The sequence below is a fragment of the Balaenoptera acutorostrata genome, chromosome X, assembly GCF_949987535.1.
Source record: "Balaenoptera acutorostrata chromosome X, mBalAcu1.1, whole genome shotgun sequence".
Classification (NCBI taxonomy): domain Eukaryota; kingdom Metazoa; phylum Chordata; class Mammalia; order Artiodactyla; family Balaenopteridae; genus Balaenoptera; species Balaenoptera acutorostrata.
In genome coordinates, this window is record NC_080085.1 from 103,778,558 (window position 1) to 103,802,564 (window position 24,007).

At 38.2% G+C, this 24,007-nt stretch overlaps 1 protein-coding gene across 3 annotated transcripts in view; it reads left to right on the top strand.

Moving 5' to 3' along the window:
- Window positions 1-24,007, top strand: part of DOCK11 (dedicator of cytokinesis 11) — a 185,764-nt gene that overhangs the window by 124,908 nt on the left and 36,849 nt on the right. For all 3 annotated transcript variants that reach the window (XM_057538105.1, XM_057538107.1, XM_057538106.1), the window contains 9 exons: window positions 5,004-5,070; window positions 6,745-6,792; window positions 8,116-8,258; window positions 9,518-9,633; window positions 11,515-11,652; window positions 15,232-15,414; window positions 17,619-17,732; window positions 20,022-20,237; window positions 20,326-20,383. In XM_057538105.1, the coding sequence (XP_057394088.1) occupies window positions 5,004-5,070; window positions 6,745-6,792; window positions 8,116-8,258; window positions 9,518-9,633; window positions 11,515-11,652; window positions 15,232-15,414; window positions 17,619-17,732; window positions 20,022-20,237; window positions 20,326-20,383 (1,083 nt within the window). The remainder of the gene's footprint in view (window positions 1-5,003; window positions 5,071-6,744; window positions 6,793-8,115; window positions 8,259-9,517; window positions 9,634-11,514; window positions 11,653-15,231; window positions 15,415-17,618; window positions 17,733-20,021; window positions 20,238-20,325; window positions 20,384-24,007) is intronic.

The following is a 24,007-nucleotide window of genomic DNA, read 5'->3' on the forward strand; positions in this document are numbered from 1 at the left end:
TAATCGTGGACTGTACTCCACCCTCACAGGTTTACAAGTTCATGCAACAAATATTTGACCATCATCTGCATGTAGAACACATGCACATTAGAAACAGAACTTTGAAGACTCTGACCTTAGAATGTTCCTATATTTTAACTAAAAATAGGTTCATTTCGGTCATACAGGTTTGATTCTTTGAAATAACTTTTTTTTTTTAATTTAAAAATTAGTTTCTAAAGCGAGGCAATAGTTTTAGAAGTGCTAAACATTTTTTTCATGCAGAGCATATAATGCATTAAATGACCAACGTAAACAGAAGAAAATAACAATAACCAGTGTCATAGTTAACACTTTAGCTTTTATTTGACCCAGGATTTGGAAAATCAAAAGCAAACAAAAGGACAGGAAGGGTTCTTTGAGGGTAAGGAATGTCATTGTTATCTTTTGCAGTACGATTATACAGTTTTGCATGGTGTCAGGTTCTTTTCCAGGCTCTGTTCTCTTTTCCTTGGTGTATAATTGTATTATTTCCTAGTATTACCATTTCTTCTTTACCCTATATGATAGAATATAACCATTTTCATAAACTGCATGTCCTCTGGAAGTAAAATCAGAAGGTTATCTTATCCCCAATACCACATTTGTTTACACAGTTCCCTCCCCTTTCTTCCTTTTCTGTTTTTGCTCAAAAAAAAAAAAAAAAGTAAGCAGGAATGAAGAACATAAAAGCACCTGGGTTCTGATCATCATAATACAGTAGTTAAATTTTACTTTTTTTCTATTTTTCTATTTTTTTATTTCATTTTTAGTAAATATTAAATCTTTTTTTGTAATAATGCAGCATATAAAAACATAAAATAAGTTGATAGTTAACTCACTAGAAACATTGAAACAAATCAAAAGCTAGATATGAACGGTTAATTCTAAAGTATATTAATAAAACAGGTTTAAATAACTAGAATCTTCAAGTTCTAAGAATGTATGATTTAGAGTAAACATCAAAGATTATTGAGGCTATGTGATAAGCCTCCATGTTTGGGGAAAGAAAACAGTAAAGGGAAACCATTTTCAACCCTGGTGGTATTTCATTCCAGGAAATAATGGATCAGTTAATAACTACAGCCACAGCTCACTGTTTTTGTCTCCCCACAAGGTGAAAAGTGGGGGAGTGTAGAAAGTGACTGCTAATATGTATGGGTTTTTTTTTTAGGGTGATGAAAATATTCTAAAACTGTGGTGGTTTTATAAGTTTGTACATGTACCATAAACTACTGTGTTGGGCACTATTTAAATGGATGAGTTTTATGGTACATGAATTCACTTAATAAATTTGTCTTTTTTTTTTTTTAAGGCCCAAGAGGCAACATGGAAAAAAAAAAACTGGAAAGAAAAAGAAAAAAGTAGTTGAATACCACCACAGCCCAGGGAAAGTAAGAAGGAGGGTGGTGGGGGGAGAGAGAGAAGGAAGGAGGAGAAGGAGATGCATCGTTGACTAGTTCTCCTCTCCTCCACCCCAGTACACATGTGCACACACGCCCACATACCACATACAGTGTTAACCAGTGACAAGCCGCTGGCTGCTTTTTTCATGTCATGGGTAAAACCATAACTGCTTCGTTTCTTGAGAACTTCATAGTTCCCCCTCGTCTTGTAAATGTTGACCTTGCTTGCTAAATATTTGATCTTTGTTGGTTAGGTTTTTCCTTCTTCTGTTCTTGCTTTTTGATTTTTAAAAGCAAATTTTTAATGACTAGCATACAGTCACATCTCCTCTTTATCTTCTGTAAATGTAAAGTCATGCCGCATGGTATCTGTAAAGTCATATTCATTTTATTCCGAAAAAATATCTGCTTCTTGGTCCTTCTCAATGAATGTATTCTAGTTACCTTGTCAAGTCCAGTAAATATTTCACTTTCGTTACTCTATATGCATTTAAATGTTGAACTCTTACAGTCCACGCCCTTTAGGTCTTCTCTTGGCTTTCAGTTTTTTGGGCTTTTTATTGACTCATAAACAGTAGCAACTTAATTTCAGCAAAAAGATGGTAGACCCTACACTTTCATATAGAAGTACAGGGATTCTGAAGAATGAGTTTCCTTCTCTGTAGCTGAAATTTATTAACTGGCAATAATTCACTGTTTCAAAGTCTTAGTCATTTGCCCAACTTTTGTGTAGGTCTTATTGCTTTGTATATTATATTCTGAGAAGTGTATCAGAGTCAGGGGTTATCAGTTACACAGTCTGAATTGACAGCAAGACTGTCCTCTTGGAAAAGAAAAGCAGTCTCCTTAAGAGAGAGGAAGAGGGAAACCTACTTCCTTCTTTCTGACCGTACCCTGGCTTTTCTCTTTATTGCAGACCCCAAAATGAAACTCTGGGTCTCACCTTGTGGCTTATCAGCACCATGCGCTGCACCTGTAGATTCAGTAGTATTCTTCCTCACAGTCAACCCTTCATTGGAAGGTGTCTGGCTACAGCCGTCTCTCACCGAAAATCCAGTTTTGTACTGAGCAACACCAGTCACTGATCTTCTTTTCCCATTAGAAGTACAGTCAAAAGGAAATACATTTAAAGGGCACTTTTCCTTTCTCTGTGTTAAAGGAGGAAATGAGCTAGTATGACCAGGCATATTTTCCTCTGAAGTTTCAGATACTAATGGAGTAGGTCGGTTTTCTCTCTCAGAAATACTGGAAGGGCTCCAAGAGAAGTACGTCTGAACTCTACGCTTTTGTGTGGAGGTCTTCTGTGTGAAAATCAGTTCCTTTTGTGTATTGCCAAGCCTGTTTGCAGGAAGGCTGAAGTCACCTTGAAATCCATACTTGCTCTGAGCGCCAGGTGTAAATGTTAAAGGAAAACTTACAGATGACTTCCGGTTGGCACTCCTTACTGTGGCAGGGTTACTGCTGTTAGAGGAACTCTCCAGAGGGGTCTCTGGCACCTCAGAGACGCCCTCACCATAAAGTGGACCTGGAAACGTGGGACTCCGTTGCTGTTCCTTTTTGCCTCCAGATTTCATCTCTTCAGTATTTGACTGCTTTACCAGTCTGACAGGCAGATGCGTCTGAGGTCCGGGTGCAGGCTCCCTGACTGAAAAAACTAGCCCGCTATTTTGAGTGCAAGGAATGAAGTCGTCATCACGATCAGAACTAGAAGGATGAAGCTGTTGCTCCTTCAGTTTTAGTCTTGCAGAAAGCTGTTTATTTTCTTCTCTTAATTTATTCCTTTCTGCCATGAGCGAAGCAATAAACTTCATATTTTTTTGTTGGATATGGTAAAATTCTTTCTGTAGCGTCTTCCTGTACATTTCGTTCACTGAACAGCGGTCACATATTTTAGAGCTTAACTTATCTCGCAGGTCATGGATGGTGCTACTCAGGATTTTCTGTTGCTCCATCAACTCTTCAATTTTGGCTTTGGAGCCCGTCCGCCTTCTGTCTGCCAATTGCTCTTTCCTCAGACTGGTTAGTTTCCTCTGGAGACGGAGTACCTCCCTGTCATGCAGCTCTTTTAGGATTAGCCAGGCTTTTTTAAAAGCGTCAGAAGACAAATCACAGACGCTAACCTGCTTTTTATCTCTTGCGAGAGATCTCTGGCCACTTCCCTTGTCTCCTCCACCCACGTTCTCCTCCTGCATCTCGTCTCCCTGACTGGGACTGGGAAACAGTGGAGACAAACCGCCGCTGGCAAAACGGCGGAAGGGCTGCTGACTAGAGCTGGGCCGCGAACGGGACGAGAGTTTCACCCCTTCTACAGACCTGCGAAGAGGCTTCAGAGCACAAGGCGGGTGCGAGGATGGCTCGGAGGTGGACAGAAGGGCTCGGTTTAGCGGCGGAAAGGAGACCCGAGCCTCCTTTTGGCGGGAAAAGCCAGTGCGCAGAAGGAAGATGGTGCCTTCAAGCCGGCCTCTAACGAGAGGCTGGAGAGACCGGAAACGCAGTGACTTCTGGGAGAGCCACGCTGCGCTGAGCCGGAAGGGCTCCCGAAGGCGGAGTGGGGGGACCGGAAGTCAGCGCTCACTTTATTTTTGAAACAAATCTAATTTGACCTTATGTTAGCATCTTTATTCCTGATGATCAGTATTTTATAAACATTGAAAACTGTCAGTACTCATGGTCTTGAGTAAATTGGGGAAATAAAGTCAAAACCCACACACTCTTCCCTCCCTGTCACCCCTCCGTTTAGCCAACATTACCTAGTCGTTCATCCCTATCTTCAGAGGCTCTCGAGGGGCAGGCCATTACGTCATTGCCTACTTTTGCGATCCCTACCAGGTTTTTAAATTTAGAAGTGGACCTGCTGACACCATTAGCTATATCTGAACAGGATAAAAAAGGAATGGAAGGTTAAGTGAGGGCAATATTTTTCTTTTTAAAAAAGTCTCCGTGAGTGTGTTGGAAGTAAAAAAAAAAAAAAGGGAACAGCTCAAAAGAGAAGTGTATGTGATAGGTTTAAGGGACTTTTATATCTGAAATAGTAGTTCCATTAATGTGAGTGTATGTTTGTATATTGCCAGGACTTCAGGGTTGATAATCCAAAGGCAAAGAGGAAAAAGAAAGTTATCAGTCTCTTCCTCTAAAGTTTAAAGTTCTCAGACTGTTTGGTTCGCAGAGCCCTTTGAGTAGCAGGCGAAAGTGCTTGACCCTACCTTCGGAAAAATGTACTTAAACGCACCATCTTGCATAAAATTTTAGGAAGCTTATTAAAAACCCCAGGTCTACTTCCCTTCCTCTGTCTTCAGGGATGATAAGCCATCCAAAAGAACATTTATAAAATACATAAAAATAATTGTTGAAGTTGAAATAATTACAGATTAAAAGGTATATTTAGAATTAATTCAAAAGAATACAGTGTGGGTATTGGGCAGTGAGATGAGATAGGAGGGGAGGATATAGATGAGACAGAATTGGCTGTGAGTTAATGGTTGTTGAAACTAAGTTATTGGTACATTGGAGTTCACTGCGCTATTCGCTGTAAGATCTATGCTATCTCAAGATGTAACACTTTATTCATTCCATTTTCAGATACACTCTTAACTTACTGGAATAAAGTATCTCCCCAGGAGCTCATAAACATTCTTATACTTCTAGAGTAAGTTATATTAACTTATTTTCATAAAATTTCCTCTTATTTTTGGGAGCTTAATTTTTATACATAATAAAATATTACCCCTTTTCTGTTTTCAACAGCATATTTGTTAATAATGTAGGAAATGATAAACTATTTTGATAGTTTAGAGGCTGACATACAGGTTCTTCACACATAGACAGAAGAAAAACATGGAGATGAAATACTTGTGATATTATAGAAAACTCTAGCTAATAATAGTGCATCCTTGCAGACCATCAGGAGTCTTTCTGTGATCCGGAAAACTGGAAGTGGCATCAGCTGTCCTAAATCATTCATTTAGAGCAGATGTGGCTTAATGGAGCAGCTTAAATGTTGGAATTTAGAATTTGTACTCTTATGTAGAGCTGAGTAATTCTACCTACTTCAGAAATGCATATATATATATTTCCATATATATATATATATATATATATCTCTATTGCAAGGTCCTTAGGGAAAAAAATCTAGCCTTTTTCCTAGGTGGAGGTTGGAAATTGTCCTGTATTGTATGCTGAGCTATTTTTACGTCATTATTGAAAGCTAAAAGAAAAATTAGAATGAAATGTAAGAAATTTCTAAATAAATAGTACACATATATGATATCGTGTGTGTGTGTCTACCAAAACACAAAGAGGGTAATCTATGCATAAGAACTTAGTAAAGTCTTTCAGAATTTTGCAGAAAATGTCAGCAAATAAAAATTACGATTAAAAAAAACTACTCTAATTATATTGAAATGTTTACTAATGAAAATATATGATGTTGGGGATTTACTTTAAAAAAATAAAGGCAGTAGGGAGTGTGGAGGGAGAGCATGGGACCTGTTTGGGGTAGAAGTTAAGAATGGCCATGAGCTGATAATTGTTGAAGCTGGTGGGTGCTGGGTATGTGGGATTTAGTTTGCTGTCCTCTCTACTTTTGTATGTGTTTGAGATTTTCCATACTAGAAAGTATTTTAATGCCATTATAAAAAATATAGCAATTGCCCCAATTTTTAGGGCTTAAGAACCTTTTTAGGTGTTACTCACTGTGCTAGAGACCTTTGCTGTGGCACACACTATAAAGCACAAGGGATGATTTGCATTGACGGTTTTTTAAAAAATATGTCATTAGGGCTTCCCTGGTGGCGCTAGTGGTTGAGAATCTGCCTGCCAATGCAGGGGACACGGGTTCGAGCCCTGGTCTGGGAAGATCCCACATGCCGCGGAGCAACTAGGCCCGTGAGCCACAACTACTGAGCTTGCGCGTCTGGAGCCTGTGCTCCGCAACAAGGGAGGCCGCATAGTGAGAGGCCCGCGCACCGCGATGAAGAATGGCCCCTGCTTGCCACAACTAGAGAAAGCCCTCGCACAGAAACGAAGACCCAACACAGCCAAAAATAAATAAATAAAAAAAAAAAAATTTAAAAAATATGTCATTAGAATTGTATGTGAAGACATGGAGCTTTTTGGTGCTGATGTAATTGTAGCAAATAAATGTAGAAAGATATAATATGGCAAGTAGTTATTTGTATATTTATTTTTGTATACCAAAACATATTATTGTAATATGATTTTAAATGGGTCATTCTTTGTGACACATGAATTTTCAAATATTACTTGTTAAAATGCAAAGTATGGTAATATCTTACTAACATGCTCTTGTTTTTCTTTCTAGAGTATGTTTGTTTCACTTTAGATATATGGGGAAAAGAAACATAGCAAGGTAATTCCCATAGCACTGCAATTTCCACTTTTTTTCTTCTCTTCCAACAGAGGGCAGTCTTAATTATGCCATGTATAACCTAGATGATTCATTTTGAGTTGACATTAAGATACCCATGATTTATTTAATGCGTCTCAACTCAAAGTTGAAATTAATCTGATGTGAACATTTTTTAAGTTTTCCAGAGGGTAGTAGTTAGACTGATATGCAGAGTTTCTGTTCTACTCCTAGAACAGATGCTTGTCTCTTCTGAAGGATGTGAGAAAGGGCTAGATCAAGGGGAAGGCAGGAAATCGTAAAGTGAGGACAACTGTAAGATCTGTACTTTTATCTACGACCTGTCAATACTCACCTCAGTTACTAACGTGAATAGAAATCCCCAACAGCAATTGGGACGTGCACTATATATTATTTATTTCTTCTTTTTGCTGTGTAAGTCTTAGTGAAATAAATACTTAATGAGGAACTGTAAGGAAAAGATTACTTGCTTATTTCAATAAGATATATTTCAGGGGTAGAGTTAGTCATTAAAGGAACTCAAATAGAATTCTTTTTTTAAGTAAATTCCATGGCACTTCCAAAAACTAAAGAGGCTGTTTGGATGAGGTTTACTGCTGAGTCTCTGGAACATCCTAATAATTCAGGGGATGATTTCCACTGTCTTCCCAGCACTGGGAACTGGTTTAGAACTGGTATGGTAACTACCACCATGAACCTTAACCTCTAAGATTCTGCTGACCCACCCTCTATGTTTATTAGAGGATAGACAAACTCTTTTTCTTCCTTAGTTCCTGTATTACCCGGTTGTAATTTTTTTTAATGGAAGCTTAAAATTAAAGGAAAACAAAGAAAAATGTGCAAATAGACATGTTTATAGAGTAAAAATTTCTGCTCCAAGTTTAACTCAGGTCCAGAAACAGATTAGATAGGCACTCATTCTTAAACATCTAACTCCAGGAATTCTTCCACCTCACGTCAACTCCGAGTATCCCTCTTACTGTTTTCTCTGACTCTTGCCTTTCCTTACCTCCTGAGAAAAGACTGGATCTTATTGGAGTGTTGTCCACTTTACTCTGATATTTTTGAGGAGAAGAAGGGAAGTAAGAAACTCTCTAAATTCCTTACTTGTATTCGTATAGTATAAGCTATTTTAAATATACATTAAGCTTCATACAATTTCCAGTGATGCCTCATTTAAGCCAAGTAAATACTGAACATAACACAGTGTTTATGTGGAAACCTAGTCATTTATTAGTTTAAAAAATCTAACGTTGAGATGTATTCTCAGAGTGCTCCATTTCCTAACTTTAACATTTATTTTAGGGTGCATGATGCCTGGATGTCAAAACACTTTGGAATAGACCGAAAATCGCAAACCATGCCAGCTCTTCGAAACAGATCAGGAATAATGCAGGCCCGGCTTCAACATCTTAGTAGCCTGGAAAGTTCATTTACACTTAATCACAGTAAGTGAAAAATGTGTGTAGGGTACCCATTTGAAACAGATATTTATACTATTTAATCTTAAAGAAGTACTGGCTTAAATCTCCAATACAATTGGTAATCATCTCCCATACATACATACAATTGCATATCTCTGTTTATGAACAGTCATTTCATCATATGTGAATATATGATAAAATATGCATGGATTTTTCAGCAATTTTAGGTAATGATGGTTTTTTTTTCTTAGTTCAATATCAAGGAAGTTAATTTTCCCTTTGAATTATTGTTCTTATATTATTTTACATTCGATATCCTTTATTCCTACTTTAATGCAAATAACGGCATCTTAATATAATAGTATGTATAATATTTGTTTAGAGTTGCTATTGTTCATTCAGTGATCTTAAGGGATTGTCCATGCTGAGCTGACCACAGAAATCAAAGAACTGTAAATAGTACTTTGACAAAGATGTATTTCACATAGGTTGAAGTATTGACAAGTCGAATAGGACAAGGAGGAAGCTACAGGGTTATATAAATGGAAGCTATCCTCTGAAAAACAAATATTAATAAAAAAGTCAAAGAGTGAGATAAACGTTCATTTCCACGCAGTCCTTTGGAGGTTGCATAAAAGGAAGCCAGCAGAACTGGCTTTGCGATAAGGGCTGATAATAAAAACAAATGTCTTGAGCAGATGGACCTGAGCTAATAGAGTCAAGACCTTTAAAAAAAATGGAAGTCTTACAGCCTTCAGCTTTGCTCTTTGTCACTTGTAAAAATATCAATATAATAAACCTGTGTATTTCAGTTGGCCCAGATGCTTTGTTTTCCTTCTGATTTAGAAACATCTCATACCATTGGCATCATTGAGAACATCTGGCCATAGGGCACCACTGTATGTAATGTAGCTGCATTTCTATGAGTTTCTCATTTTTGCGCACATAATTAACAGCACAGCCTAAAATGCCTCCTGCGTTATTTCCTGGTTACATCACCATAGTTCATCACTGAAATCTTGTCTCCAAAGAAGTGGGCACCTAATTATTTGTTGCAGAGCTGTTGATACAGAGCTGAAGTAAAAATCAGTGGAATTGATTAACCCAGACCATATTTGATTAAGGAGTAAACACAGTGAAACTCATTAAGTCTGCAGGTATTGAAAGCCTGCTTTCTTTGTGTTTGTCTCTCTCTCTGAGTCTTTGGGGGAGAAAATCATTCAAAACTGTTATGTGAATCTCTGTGTTGGGCAGTTTTAATTTTCTTTTTTTTTAAATCCCAGGTTCTGCAACAACTGAAGCAGACATTTTCCATCAGGCACTTCTTGAAGGCAATACTGCTACTGAAGTTTCCCTAACAGTACTAGATACCATATCATTTTTCACCCAGTGCTTCAAGGTAAACATGAAGAGTTAGAACTCAGTTGGTATCATTGCAAAGAAAATATTATGCAAAAACTAATTAGTCAGACGAAGCTTAGTATAGTATAAAAGCCCCCGGTGAGCAGTCAGGAAACTTGGATGGCAGACCTAGTTTGGCTCCTGTGTGACCTTGGGAAATCACTGAGACTCGTGTGCCACATCCATAAAATGAGAGGATTGGACTAATTTGCCCTGAATTTCCCTTCTCTTTTATTTTCCTGTTTAAAAACAGTTTTCTTTCACACTTTTATGAAAATATCCAGTACTTTTTAGCCCAAATTATGATTGAGTCAGTTTATCCAAACACCCGTTGTGATGAGGTATCTTGTCAAGCCAGATGATGTCCAGGCAGGCTGGCCAGCTGGCTTCCCTCATCAGGTGCCTAGTGGTTTTTCTCAGATGCTTGCCTCTCGATACAAATCATCATTGCTAGGATTAAAAAAAAGAAGAAGAAGAAGAAATTAAAAGCAATTATCTTGCAGGGTTGTTGAAGGTGTAAAATGAGATAATGGACGTGAGAGTGCTTTGAAAAGTAAAGACTGTATAACTATAATGAAGGGTAACAGTAGTGGGAGAACTCAAAAGTGAAAACTCTTGCTGGCTTTTCATCTGAGTTATACAGATTTTTTTTCTTTTCTTCCCCCCTTCTCTAAGTAATTCAGTTAATTGCTTCAGCCCTCCGGATTTACTATGGAAACCTGGCCTGTGCTTTTCCAAGAGGCTTATCAGGGAAAACTGAATTAGATACTAATAAGAAATAGGCTGCAAAATCCCTTTATGAAGTATTAAGTTTGTTCTGATTAAAATGCAACCCAAATTCATTTTTTATTGTGCCAGTAAGTAAGACATTTGGTCTCAAGGTTTGCATTGTATTCCTTCCTCCTATTCAAATACTTCTTATTTGTTTAACATACATCTCTTGGTAGATGTCAGGCACTATCCTAAGTGCTTTAGAAACATTAACTCACTTTTTTGTTGTGGGTCTGGAGGTGGAAAAGAGGACTGCAAATGGGCACCAAGGATCTTTTTGAGATGATGGGAATGATTGGGTTGTAATGGTTGCAGAACTCTGGAAATTTACCAAAACTAATTGAATCATGTACTTAAAATAGGTAAATTTTGTGGTATGTAAATTATACCTTAGTAAACTTAAAAGTACAAATGTGGACTCACCTTTAATCCTCACACTAGCTTCGTGATATAGATACTGTTATTTTTCCCATTTTAAAATGAGGAAACTGAGGCTCACAGGGAAGTTAATGTCACATAGGTGGTTAGTTAGCAGAATCAGGATTCTGATCTAGGCCAGTTATCACAAGAGTCCATGCTTTTAACCACTACCCCATGCTTGTTATTATCTCTACTCATAGAGGGTTTAATTTGTCACCAGTGGCTAAAGATATCTTATGCTAAACATACATTTAAAAGCAAATTAGATACTAGACTTTTAAAATGGAATTGATGTTTTCCTTAATTCTTACATTACTTTGTCAGAGAAATACAAAGGCTGGTTACCTTGTATCCATTTTTAATTTACTGATTTCTGAATTGAGGAGCAATATGGTTAGGTTAATAGAAAATACTCTTCCCATACTAGTTCTGTATTTGCTGTGTTATACTGGAAAAAGATTTTTTTTCATCTATTTAAAATTGTGGAATTAAGTATAGATGTAGTTTATATAGTATTTTGAGATTTCCAAGTTGAAAGATGGCACAGATGATTTTAGATTATGTTAAACTTTTTATTGTTACTTTTCAAGCAGTGGTTTGATAAACAGGTTGTTGGTAAAGCATGTTCTCTCATTCTAGGGGGAGCAGCATAAACTATTTCTGCAAATTTTTTTTTCATGTTTTGTAGAGCCAACTTTTAAATAATGATGGCCACAACCCGTTAATGAAAAAAGTATTTGATATTCATCTTGCTTTTCTTAAAAATGGGCAATCTGAAGTGTCGCTGAAACATGTCTTTGCCTCACTGCGAGCTTTCATTAGTAAGGTAAGAGCAGAGCTTTGTGGCTGCGAGTGGCCTTGCTTCATAGCAAGAAGGAAAGGGGAACAGGGATCATTGCGAAGACCTCTCCAAACCTCAGATAAGGAAGCCATTAAATCCTGCCTTTGTAAATATTAGAACAGCAAAATACGTAAAGAGAGCCTGACCAGGCATTCCCTAAAATCAGCACGTGCTTTTTATTTTGTCCTGTCATTCCTTTCTGAAGAGTATCATTTTAAAATTACCAACTGCCAGTTTTTCTTCTCTTTTGCTTCTTTTGAAAGTATTGTCATGCTGAAGATATATAAGCTGTGAGGTTACTCATGTATAAGCACTTTGAAAGCAGAGACCAAGTCTTATAACCCCAGGGCCTTGTATGATATCTTGCAAATCGTAGGCACTCAATACACGTTCAGATGAATGAATCCTTCTTTTCAGTGCGAATTGTATCTGTGGGCTCTAACTTTTCAGGCCATTTACCTCATCTAAACTAAAACTTCAGACTAGGCTTTTAGGAATAAATATGACTGAAACAGATAGCAAAGATTTATTTCTGGTCTGGTTTTGATAGCTTTTAAACATAATTAAAAGCATCAGGAACCAAGATGGAGTTAAAATTATGGAAAGGCACAGTCTAGGCCTCCACTCTGGTATGTGTAACTCCAACAAGACAAATTCAGTTAACCAATTTGTGTAATAGGATAGCTGAGTGTGGAAAACTTTTTTGTCATTATTTGTATGGCAACTTACGGGGTTTAACTGATATAGAAATTAGGTGATCTTGAAGGTTTATTTTTAAATTGCCATTCTTTTTTTTTTTAATTTTTTTATTTTTGGCTGCGTTGGGTCTTTGTTGCTGCGCGTGGGCTTTCTCTAGTTGCGGCGAGCGGGGGCTACTCTTCATTGCGGTGCGCGGGCTTCTCATTGCGGTGGCTTCTCTTGTTGCGGAACATGGGCTCCAGGCGTGCGGGCTTCAGTAGTTGTCGCACGTGGGCTCAGTGGTTGTGGCTCGCAGGCTCTAGAGCGCAGGCTCTGTAGTTGTGGTGCAGGGGCTTAGTTGCTCCGCGGCATGTGGGATCTTCCCGGACCAGGGCTTGAACCCGTGTCCCCTGCATTGGCAGGCAGATTCTTAACCGCTACGCCACCAGGGAAGCCCTAAATTGCCACTATTTAATACAATTTTTTGAATAAAGAAATAAATGGAAAACTGAGTTCAGTGCAAGCATGTTACGAGAAACTAAGGGAAAGAGATTCAGAAATAATTCATTTAACAAACAGTTACTGGGTAGGTACTTACTGGTGTCAGACATTGTGTCAGGGATACAGTCTGAGGACTTACTGTCCAGTAGAGGGAAACACACACACATTGATGCACATCCACAAATACCATTAGGCTAAAAGAAGTCTATACAGAGAACTGAGGATGAACAGGAGAAGGACGGGAAACACTAATTTAGCAAAAGTTTCTCTGCAACACTGGAGTTAGGATTTAGTATGGACTCAGCAAGAGATGAGACTGAAGAGGTCGATGGGGACCGGATGATTATGTCCTCATCTTAGGAGTTAGACTTCATCTTTTAGGCATCAGGGAGCATGAAAGCACCATAATTAGATTTTTATTAAGAAAACTGTTGCGGGAGGGGGAGAATCTCTTTAAAAAGTAGCCTGGAAGCCTAGTCTCTGCCCTCATGAAGCTTTCAGTGGGCAAGGAGGGTGGGGCAGAAAATAAACAAGTAAATAAAACAGTAATTGTCACAAGTTCTAGGAAGGAACCAAGGCGTTGAGATAGAGAATAATGATTTGTGGGAGTTACCTTACTTTAGATAGGTTTGTCACTTTTAAAATGAGACCTGAAATAGGAAAAGGCGCCAGCTGTTTGAAAAGCGTAAGGAAGAACATTCTAGGGAGAAGGACAAGCATATGCAAAGGCCTGGAGTTGGGATAGAGCTTGAAATTCTGGGAACTGCAAGGCCCAGTTTAGCTGGAATGTAGGGAGAAAAACAACATAGAAGGGGATGGAAGAGGAATCTATAGAGGAGATGAGAGGGAGCAGTCACAGAAGTAGGAAGAAAGGCAGGAGAGAAGGATATCATGGAAGCCAAAGGAGAAAAGAGTTTCAGCATTATTATGCAGTACAGAGTGGTCTAATAAGATAAGGTGGAAAGGGAGTCCATTGGAATTGGCAATTACAAGGTCATTGATGATTTTGGTCATTGCCCACTCAGAGGAGTGATGTAGGTAGAAGACTTCTTTTTTTTTTTTTTTTTTTAAGTCAGGAGATGTCACATTAAAGTCTCCTTTTTTTAAAAAAAAATTTATTATTTATTTAATTTATTTTTGGCTGCGTCAGGTCTTAGTTGCAGCACACGGACTCTCTAGTTGAGGCATGCGAACTCAGTAGTTGTGGTGCGTGGGCTTAGTTGCCCTGCAGCGTGTGGAATCCTAGTTCCCTGACCAGGGATCAAACCCACATCCCCTGCATTGGAAGGCGGATTCTTTACTACTGGACCACCAGGGAAGTTCCGGTAAAAGACTTCTTATAGCGGATTAACTACACTACAGCTATGCTTTCCCTTCCTTTATTTTCGTACTAGAGTATCTTGCCCAACAAGATTTGGTTTAATCCGGTGAGACTATTGATGAGATCTTTCAACTGCCAACTAGAAAACATTTATTAAACTTTCATAGCATTGCACTTGGTGTTAAGGTGATAAAAAGAAGATAGGTTCCTATGATATGGGCTTAAATTCAATATTCCCAAGAAATAATTTTGAAAGGGTGGCCGTCTAGCTTCACACTCCCTGAAAAACATCCGTTGTGTACCCTGGAGCAGCTTACTACTTGCTTGCCTAGACATGTAAGCATGGAAGATTGTAATAAGCCTATGTTATATGTATAGTTTGTTTTCCACGAAACAGAGTGAATACGTTCTCAAAGTAGCAGCCACTTGCCTGTTTTGAGAATTAGTCACTTTTTTTACTCTTTTTCTATGCCAACATGTATTTTGATCAACAGTTTATGAATAGAGGATGCACATGTTTATGTTTGTGTGTGTACACTTCATCTATACTCCATTTTGTTTAAAGATCAACTTTATTTGCTGAATAGATTCCTGGTATAATTTTCTCAGCATTTGGAAGTTCATAATATAAGGAACTGTTTAAATATAAAGCAAAAGAGTAAGTAATGCAGATTGTCCTAACCATTTTTAAGGCCCAAATTGAGACCCATCAATCATTCATCATTTCAGTCATTCATTAATTTAATACATATTACTGAGAACCTAATTATCTTCTTTTCCAGACCATTATGAGCTCTTCTTAGATCCGTAGCACTTATAGTCAGCACCTCACATTTTTGTAGAGACTTGTATACTGACTTGCATTGTTCTGTCATTAATACATGCTGGTCTTTATGTTTTTAACTAGTTTGGGTTCTCCAGAGCGGAGCCCTAGCCTTATGTTGATTTTGTATCCTCAAAGCACCCAGCATAGTTTTAGGTTAGAATATAGTAGGCACTTGAGAGTTGATTGACTTTTATGATTGGGTTTTCAGATACTTATTTATGTTTTTCCTGTTCTTTAGTTTCCCTCAGCCTTTTTCAAAGGAAGGGTAAACATGTGTGCTGCATTTTGCTATGAGGTTTTAAAGTGCTGCACATCAAAGATTAGCTCAACCAGGAATGAAGCCTCTGCACTTTTGTATCTTCTGATGAGAAACAACTTTGAGTATACCAAAAGGAAAACCTTTTTGAGGACACATCTGCAGGTCAGTGAAAACCAAAGCTCCTCTTCTTTCTTCTATTCAATCTTTAGCCTCTATGTCAAGATCTAGAGCTGCCCAATCCAATACAATAGCTATTAGCCACAGGTGGCCATTTAGCACTTGAAATGTAGCTAGTCTGAATTCAGATCTCCTGTAAATATAGAATACACATTGGCTTTTGAAGACTAAGTACAAAGAAGTAAAATATCTCAATTGTTTTATATTGACTATATGTTGAAGTGATATTTTGGATATATTGGGGTAAGTAAAATAAATTAAAATTCACTTGTGTCTTTTTACTTTTTAATGTGGCTACTGGACAATTTAAAATTACACATGTGACTCAGATCATATTTCTGTTGGACAGCACTACTCTACAGCATAGGTGTTAAGAGCATAGATTCCAGATTCCAGATTCCAGGACTATCACACACTGTGTGACCTTAGCAAGGGCTTCCTTAGTCTCTCAGTGCCTCAGTTGCCTCATATGTAAAATAGTGGTAAATATCCCTACCTACCTCGTACGGTTGTGGTGAGGATTAAATGAGATGATTAAGTAACAAACAAAGCACTTGTGTTTTTCATGTGCCAGCATGCCCAGTTAGTAAAAAAAATGAGAGAAGTCTCAAGGTTTAGTAGAAAGCATAGACTTTGGAATTGGACCTACCTGGGCTTAAATCATAGCTCAGCTACTTACTTACTTATGTGACCCTAGGCAAGTTACTCAATTTGTCTTAACTATTTGCCTCATCTGTAAAATGAGACCAAGTATGTTTCACCTTGCAGGGTTATCATGAGGGTTAAAAATAATAGACACTGAATATGTGGCAGTTGTTTTTCAACGTCTCCATGTTTTTTAGCTTATCTGATGAAACAACTCTGAATTAAACAACAATTGGGACTTCTTGGCTCAGTAGCCCTCTTCGTAATATGGGAAATGCTTGGTCATATTTCTGTCTTCACTGCCGTGGTCTGTCCCGTTGCAGTTGTTTATTGGAGACTGGGTTGTAAATGAGGAAACAGCCATAAGCAGCTTTTTAGAAACGTCATCAGTGATTTGGAAATCTGATAGAAGTATATGCTTCCTGTAAAAATCTTCTATATAGTTACTTTTGGATACTAGGGCCAGCATTATATGTTAGGGTGTCTAATATTTGCTTTCATAGAGGTGTCACTTGTGTACCACCTTCCCCCAAAACATTTCTGCAATTAGTGTTCTGGTGTATCTGAAATTCCCCAGTAGGGTCCATTCTTCTGGGTTAAAACATCAATTTTTCTCAAGTCCTTTATTCAAATATAAATGAATTAATAAATGTGCAGACTTAGAACCAGGTTCTAAGTGGTCAATAAAGTGGGTAAGTAGTAGTATTATGATTATGATCTCTTTAATCCTCCTAACAGCTCTATGAAGTAGATATTGTTATCATCCGCATGTTGCAAATAAGGAAAGTGAGGCACAGGAGGGGTAGTTAACTTTCTCAAACCCACTCAGTGAATAATGGATAAGGTCAAGATTTGAATCTAGAGCAGTTTCACTCAAGAGCCTGCACTCAGCTCCTACGGTATCTTGCTTCTCCGGATCAGGGGTAAAGCTTCCAGCCACTAACACCTTAGCCTGAATCATTTACACATTCAACCAAAGGAGCCTGAGAAATTAAAAAGCACCATTATGTTACATTATACTGCTATCATTATGTAATGTATATGCCGTAACATATACTGCTATCTAAACTAGACAGGCCCTAGTCAGAAACAAAGAAGGGAGCTGAGGCGCTGGAGTTGGAAGTCCAGCACACTGAAATAGACTAGTGAAAAGAAAGGAGAAACCATCAAGAAAAAGGTCATTTCTTCCCAACTTTGCCATAGCTACTACGTAGCAGGCATATTGAAAGTAGAGACCTGACCACCATTGTACTAGTTCACTAATTATGAAAACAGTTTTAGATCTAGCTGTGCCATGAGTTTGGAAGGTTTTTCACATCTAACGAAGAAAAGTCCCAATAAAATTTGTAATTAGGAACCTCTGAAGTTGCTATTTCAATAGAAGAGTTTAAACCCCTCATGTATGAAGAAAATAGATTTTGATGGAACTATGTAGGATCTTCAAAAGAATTTCATATGAGCGCTTATGGGTTTGTACAATGATGAAAATAAGCAGCATTTATTCAAAAGACATTTGAAAAACTGGTGTTTGCTTCTTCCCACAGATTATCATTGCTGTAAGCCAGCTGATAGCTGATGTAGCACTAAGCGGAGGATCGAGATTTCAGGAGTCTTTATCCATTATCAGTAATTTTGCAAATAGTGACAGACCTATGAAGGTATGCTCTCACTTCAAGTAAAAAATTAGAACTGCGTTCACTGTCAGGGAGGTTTACACTCCTCAAGTTAAACTGTGTGTTGGAGTCACAATTTTTATGTAGTATAGAGTTTATAGAATGTGAGCTTCACAAGTCAAAGCTTTGTCTTGTACACCACTGCACCTCTAGCACCTAGAACACTGCCTGGTACACAGCGGATATTCAATATTATTTGAATGGATGGATCAATGGCTATAGTGTGTATACATAGTTATGATAGGATTCAAATTTTTTCTGGGCTTGATTTTTAAACTTGCTCAGAAAAGAAATGGGTCCTTTCTTAACAGTTGTTACCATTTATAAGATTGGTTAATTAAGCATTGAGTTTGAAATTTCACAAAACCTCACTTATTAGATTAGCCAACAGCTGCCTGATCCTTTGCCAACAGATAAGGAGTGGCACAGAAGGGATTCATTATTTGATGATTTTCTGAGTTTAAAGAATCATCTGTTAACTGGGGCTTACCAGAGATACTTATTGGCAAATCCAAGTCCAAGGCTGTCATTCTTAGGCACCAGCTGGCTGAGGCCAAACCCAAGACCCTGACCACCATTCCTCTTTCCGAGCTATATGCTTAAAACCTATAACATTGTGAAAATTCATTTTTTGTTTTGTTTCATGGAGAGCAGGTTCTGATCTTCAGTGATGCATGCGTACAAGGGAAGAAGAATCATTTGCCAATAGAGAACTTTTCCTCCCCGAGGAATCATCCCCATTCTTGGGAAAAGTCATCTTTCAGCATAATTTGACAATTTGTGTAATATCTGGGAAAAAAAAAAGCTCACAGTCACAACATACTTAATGTTTGGGATGTGTCGGATCTTTGTACCAAAAAAATATTCCCATAGGAATGTTACTGAAACTGAAAAAAATACTGAGTAGTGCCAGCCATTGTCAGGCTGGGAAAGTTTGCTTTTCAGCCAGTTCTGGTTCCTCGGGAGATCAGTATATGCTTCAACTAATCCCATGAGCACAGAAAAAGCTTATGTCATTTAGGATTTTTTTTACTTATACCCTAAGAGTTTATTTTTACCAGTTTTTACCATCCTTAATTCCATGTTATGTAAAAGTTGGGTTAGCAGCTTTTTCAAAGTAAATGGGGTCTGTTTTAGCCCTCCTTGATAGGAAATCTTTTTCATGACTCATTTCTGAAATGACTTAGTTTTATTCTGGTAGGGAAGTCATTACCAATAAACTCTAGTACAACAAAGTATAGCTTTCTCCCAGTAAATGGAATCTCTATTAATGTATAAGAAGAGACTTTACATATATAATTATTTTTAAAAGTCATCTTTAAAGAAGGCACTTTTAAAAATCATTTTCTCCACATTTGGTTATATTCACATTGAAAGGCTCCCAAAGCCCTGTACCTGTCCCTTACTCATCTTCTCTGAATCCTACAAATAATTGTGATTACTCCAGTGGGGTTAATAGGAAGCGATAGGACTTCCTTAATAGTGCCCAGGATAAAGAGGAAACTCGAACTTCGTGTTTTTGGTAACAGACACTTTGAGAGAAGTTAATGATCTCTTTAAACTCTTCAGAGTGTTCTGTGATTCATCAACTCTTATTTGCATAATTGGAAATTTTTGCAGTATGGTTTTCACCTTAGTGTATATGGTAGTTGGTAGATGGGATAAGTATGCTTGTCAATGTGGAAGAGTGACTAAGATCACTAGCTCTGGAGCCAAACTGCCTGGGTGTAAATCCTGTCTCTACTGCTTACCAACTGCAAGACTTTGGCCAAACTACTTAACTGCTGTATACCTCGGTTTTCCATTGGTAAAATGAATTATAATAGTACTTAATTCATAAGGTTGTTATAAAATTTAAAATATGTAAAGCACCTAGGCCACTGCCTGGTGCATAGTAAGCTGTCAATTTTTAGTTACTGTTGTCACTAAAATTACACAATAACAGTGAATGTACATTACACTCATAGCTGTAGAATTCACGGTGGAGGAGCTGGGGTTCAAAGCCAGGTAGTCTGGCTCCGAAGTCCGTGCTTTTATGTATTATGAATATACTGCCCTCAAACTCATTGCCTTTGAAGCCTGAGCTAGTGGGATATATTTTAAAGAATTAATTTAAAACTCTTTAGGCATGCCACATGCCAAGAACCAAGAACCAAATACCAAGATCTCTAACAAGGGGTAAAAGTTGTGTGTTATTCCCAGGATTGGATGCCTAGGCTTAGAGCACATTGGTAATATTGATAAACATGTCCTTTTTGTTTGTTTTGATATTAGGCAACTGCTTTTCCCACAGAAGTTAAAGACTTGACCAAGAGAATCCGTACTGTTCTTATGGCCACTGCTCAAATGAAGGAGCATGAGAAAGACCCCGAAATGCTAATTGATCTCCAGTATAGCTTAGCCAAGTCCTATGCAAGTACCCCAGAGCTCAGGAAAACCTGGCTTGATAGCATGGCGAAGATTCATATAAAAAATGGAGATTTTTCAGAGGTGACTACTTATGGCTTTGTTCTAAACACAACCCTGCAAAACCCCTGGAGCGCAATCTGACAGTTCTTTCTTTGTCATCCTTTTTCAGGCAGCAATGTGTTATGTCCATGTAGCAGGTTTGGTTGCAGAGTTTCTTCATCGAAAAAGTAAGATACTTCTGTTCTTAGAGATGGGGAGAACTTCAGTTAGCACAAGAATTTTTATCTTTGTAGCTTGCAACTGTGAATGTGATATGATTGAGCTCTGAAAAGTATGTTCACCTTTAGCCTTATTCACTGTTAAACAGAAGTTGTTATAAAAGAAAACTGGATTGTTCATTTGCCTTCTGCTTTCATTAAGAGTACAAGAATAAGCTGAATAGTACAGGGCCAGGCCTGATGCCCAGTGTTTATTCTCCAAGACTGTCTCCCTGGAAGACTGCCACAAATTAAATTCTTCTCAGGGCTTATGAGAAGCCCTGGATAATACACACCACTTATTTTCCCCTATCTGCCTCAACTTTACCAACAACTGCCCACAAATTATATCTCTACAGCCACTTTAGTGCAACAATATCTTGGTATTAAAAGGGAGTTGGCCCTATAAGATGTCCCTCATTTGTATACCCATCTCAACAGCAATTTGGCACCCATACATGGACGAAAGTGCCTTTGTGGGAGCTGTGGGATCCAGCACCACATGCCAAGGGACCTGGGAGGAATTTTACCCACCTATGCATCAGGTAATAGGCAGACAGATCTGTGTCCTGTCTGTGGACCCTGCAGTGGCCTATGAGCCGGCTCCAGCCCCTCTCAGCTGCAGTCCGGGATCCCCTGGAGAACACTGTCTTTAGATAATCTCCCACAGATGAGAGAGCCTTGGGGGAAGTCCAGAAGTCCAGTGGAGAAGTTCCAGCATGCTGTTGGAGCAAAAATTATACAAGTTTGAATGCATTGGAGAGGATAAGAGGAACAGTTTGATTTTACTCGTGTCACCCTTTCCCCAAGGTGGCACAGCTCAGTGCCAAGAGAGACTTTCTCACCGTGATTTCTTCTGCAGGGAAAAGTGAGGGCATGTGAGTGGGTACTGCCTTTCCCAGCAGTGCAGATGTTGCCAAAGAGGCCCATTTCTCTCTTGCCCCATCGAGAGTACTGAGTCATGAACTGAATGAGTGGGGGGCAGGAAGAGGCTGGGAGAGCAGCAGATAGGACTTAGAGGGCATTACAGGGACACAGATCCTACTAATCACATCACAGACTCCATCAAAAAGCCCACCAACAAATTGCTAGAGATATTTAGCCTGTGGATCCCCCCCAGCTGGCCCACAGGCACCCCTGGTGCTCCATGTGCCTCAGCCACACACTGTAGCTGGATCTCTGTGCATGCTCCTGAAGGCAGATGGCTAGTGAGCATGTGCAGAAAACCAGCCAAAATCAGTGGGCCAGGGAGAGACCACAAGCTTGAACTTTAGAATCACCCTTGGGTGATCAAATGGGAGGCTGTTAGCACCTGGCCTGGTGTATTGCATGATGGAGAAAAGACATACACGCTTAAGAATTCTGTCATAAGAGGGAGCAAGAACTGTGGAGCAGGTGTATCCATAGCAGGTCTGTGAAAGCCTCAGAATCCCTAGCAGGACAGATGGAAAGTTGTTCTCTCCTAAAATCAGTCAGTAAAGTTGGTTGGAGGTAACTGCTACTTCACATGTGAAGATAGCAGTGGAAGACTTCAAGGAACATGAAAAATGAAGGAAACATGACACCACCAAAGGATCTTGTAGTAACCAATAATCTTGTAGTAACCAAACTCAAAGACATGGAGATCTGCAATTTATCTAATAAAGAATTCAAAATAGCTGTTCTAAGGAAGCTCAGTGAGCCACAATAAAACAGAAAATTCAACAAAATCAGGAAAATACACGAACAAAATGAGAAGTTAAACAGAGATAGAAACCTCACAAAAAAGGACCAAACATATTCTGGAGCTGAAGAATACAATGAATGAAGTGAAAAACCACAGTAGAGAGTATTAACAACAGAATGGATCAAGCAGAAGAAATAATCTGAATTAGAAGACTGGACCTTTGAAATTATCCAGTCAGAGGAGAAAAATGAAAAAGAGTGAAGAAAGCCTATGTGATCTGTGGGATACTATCAGCAGAAACCTTACAGGCCAGGAGAGAGTGGGATGATATTTTCAAAGTGCTGAAAGAAAAAAAAAAACTGCCAACCAAGAATACTCCATCCAGCAAAGTTGTCCTTCAGAAATGGACAGATGAAGACTTCCCCAGGCAAAAGCTGAGGGAGTCCATCACCACTAGACCTGTCTTCTAAGAAATGCTGAAAAAAGTTCTTCAAGCTGAAATGAAAGGATGCTAATTAGTAACATGAAAACATATGAAATGTATCCATATGAATGGATAAAGAAGACATGGCACATATAATCAATGGAAAGAAGGAAATCCTGCCATTTGTGACAAAAGGGATGGAGCTTGAGGGCATTATGTTAAGTGAATTAAGTCAGAGAAAGACAAATACTGTATGATCTCACTTACACGTGGAATCTTCGAAAGCCAAATTTGTAGAAACAGAAAGTAGAATGGTGGTAGCCAGGGGTAGCGGAAATGGGGTAATTTTGGTCAAAGGGTACAAACTTCCACTTAAAAGATGAATAAGTTCTGGATATCTAATGTACACAGTGATTATAGTTAACAGTACTGTGGTATATACTTGAAAGTTGCTAAGAGTATAGATCTGAAATGTTCTCACTCCCCCCAAAATGGTAATTATGTGTGGTGATAAACACTACTGTGGTAATCATTTCACAATATATACATGTATCAAATCAACACATACACCTTAAACTTACGCAGTGTGAGATATCAATTATGTCTCAACAGAGCTGGGGCTGGTTGCAGGGGTGGAAGGGGGCCACAAAAAGGAGTCATGGTCTTGAAGGGCTCAGGATCCAGCAAGTCTAATTCAGGAATCTGCCTGAAAGCTTCCCTTTCCAAAATTAGTATTGTTGACTGTTGTAACAACTACTTAAATAGTAAAACAGTTGAGTTAGGTTTAAAAAGTGATTGGCAATGGACATTGCAAAGAAATCTCCCACTATCTATCATAATTGCCAAGCTATTTCCTTGAAGGCAGTCAAATGAGTAACATTTGGGCAAAATGAAACCATCTTGTGGGAGTCACATGGCTGCAGTTTTGGCTCTGAGAACACAACCATGTTTTGTTTTGTTTTTTAATTCCAGAATTCCTACAGTTAACTATATATCTTCCCAGATAGCATGACTAAAATGTAGATTCATTTTACTTATATTTTAAATTTAACACTTTCTGTTTGATACTGAATTTCTTTTGAACAATCCATATTTTGAAATTGGTATACTCTAGTATTCTCTTTTTAGTACATATGTGGTTTTAAAATGGAGAATGGGATTAATTATCAAAAGAAGGCCTTGTTTGAGGGTTTTTTTTCTACATCACTGGTATGCCTGAGAAATTGCAGTAAAAACACATATTGAAATTGCACACCTGCAGTTGCAAAAAACTAACAAATATGAGAACCCTAAACATGGTACTAAATAAAGTTCTAGGTGTGTCTTTCAGGTATATCAGGTTAATATTATCTCATCTTTTTCATTAGTAGAAATCTGAAATAAGAGTTTTTTGTCTACTGAGTATAAACCTATACCCTTTATATATTGAAAATAGTTAAATATATTAAAATATTTCCTTAGAATTTTTTTTCACAAGTGCAAAGACCTTAAAACTAAGCAAAAA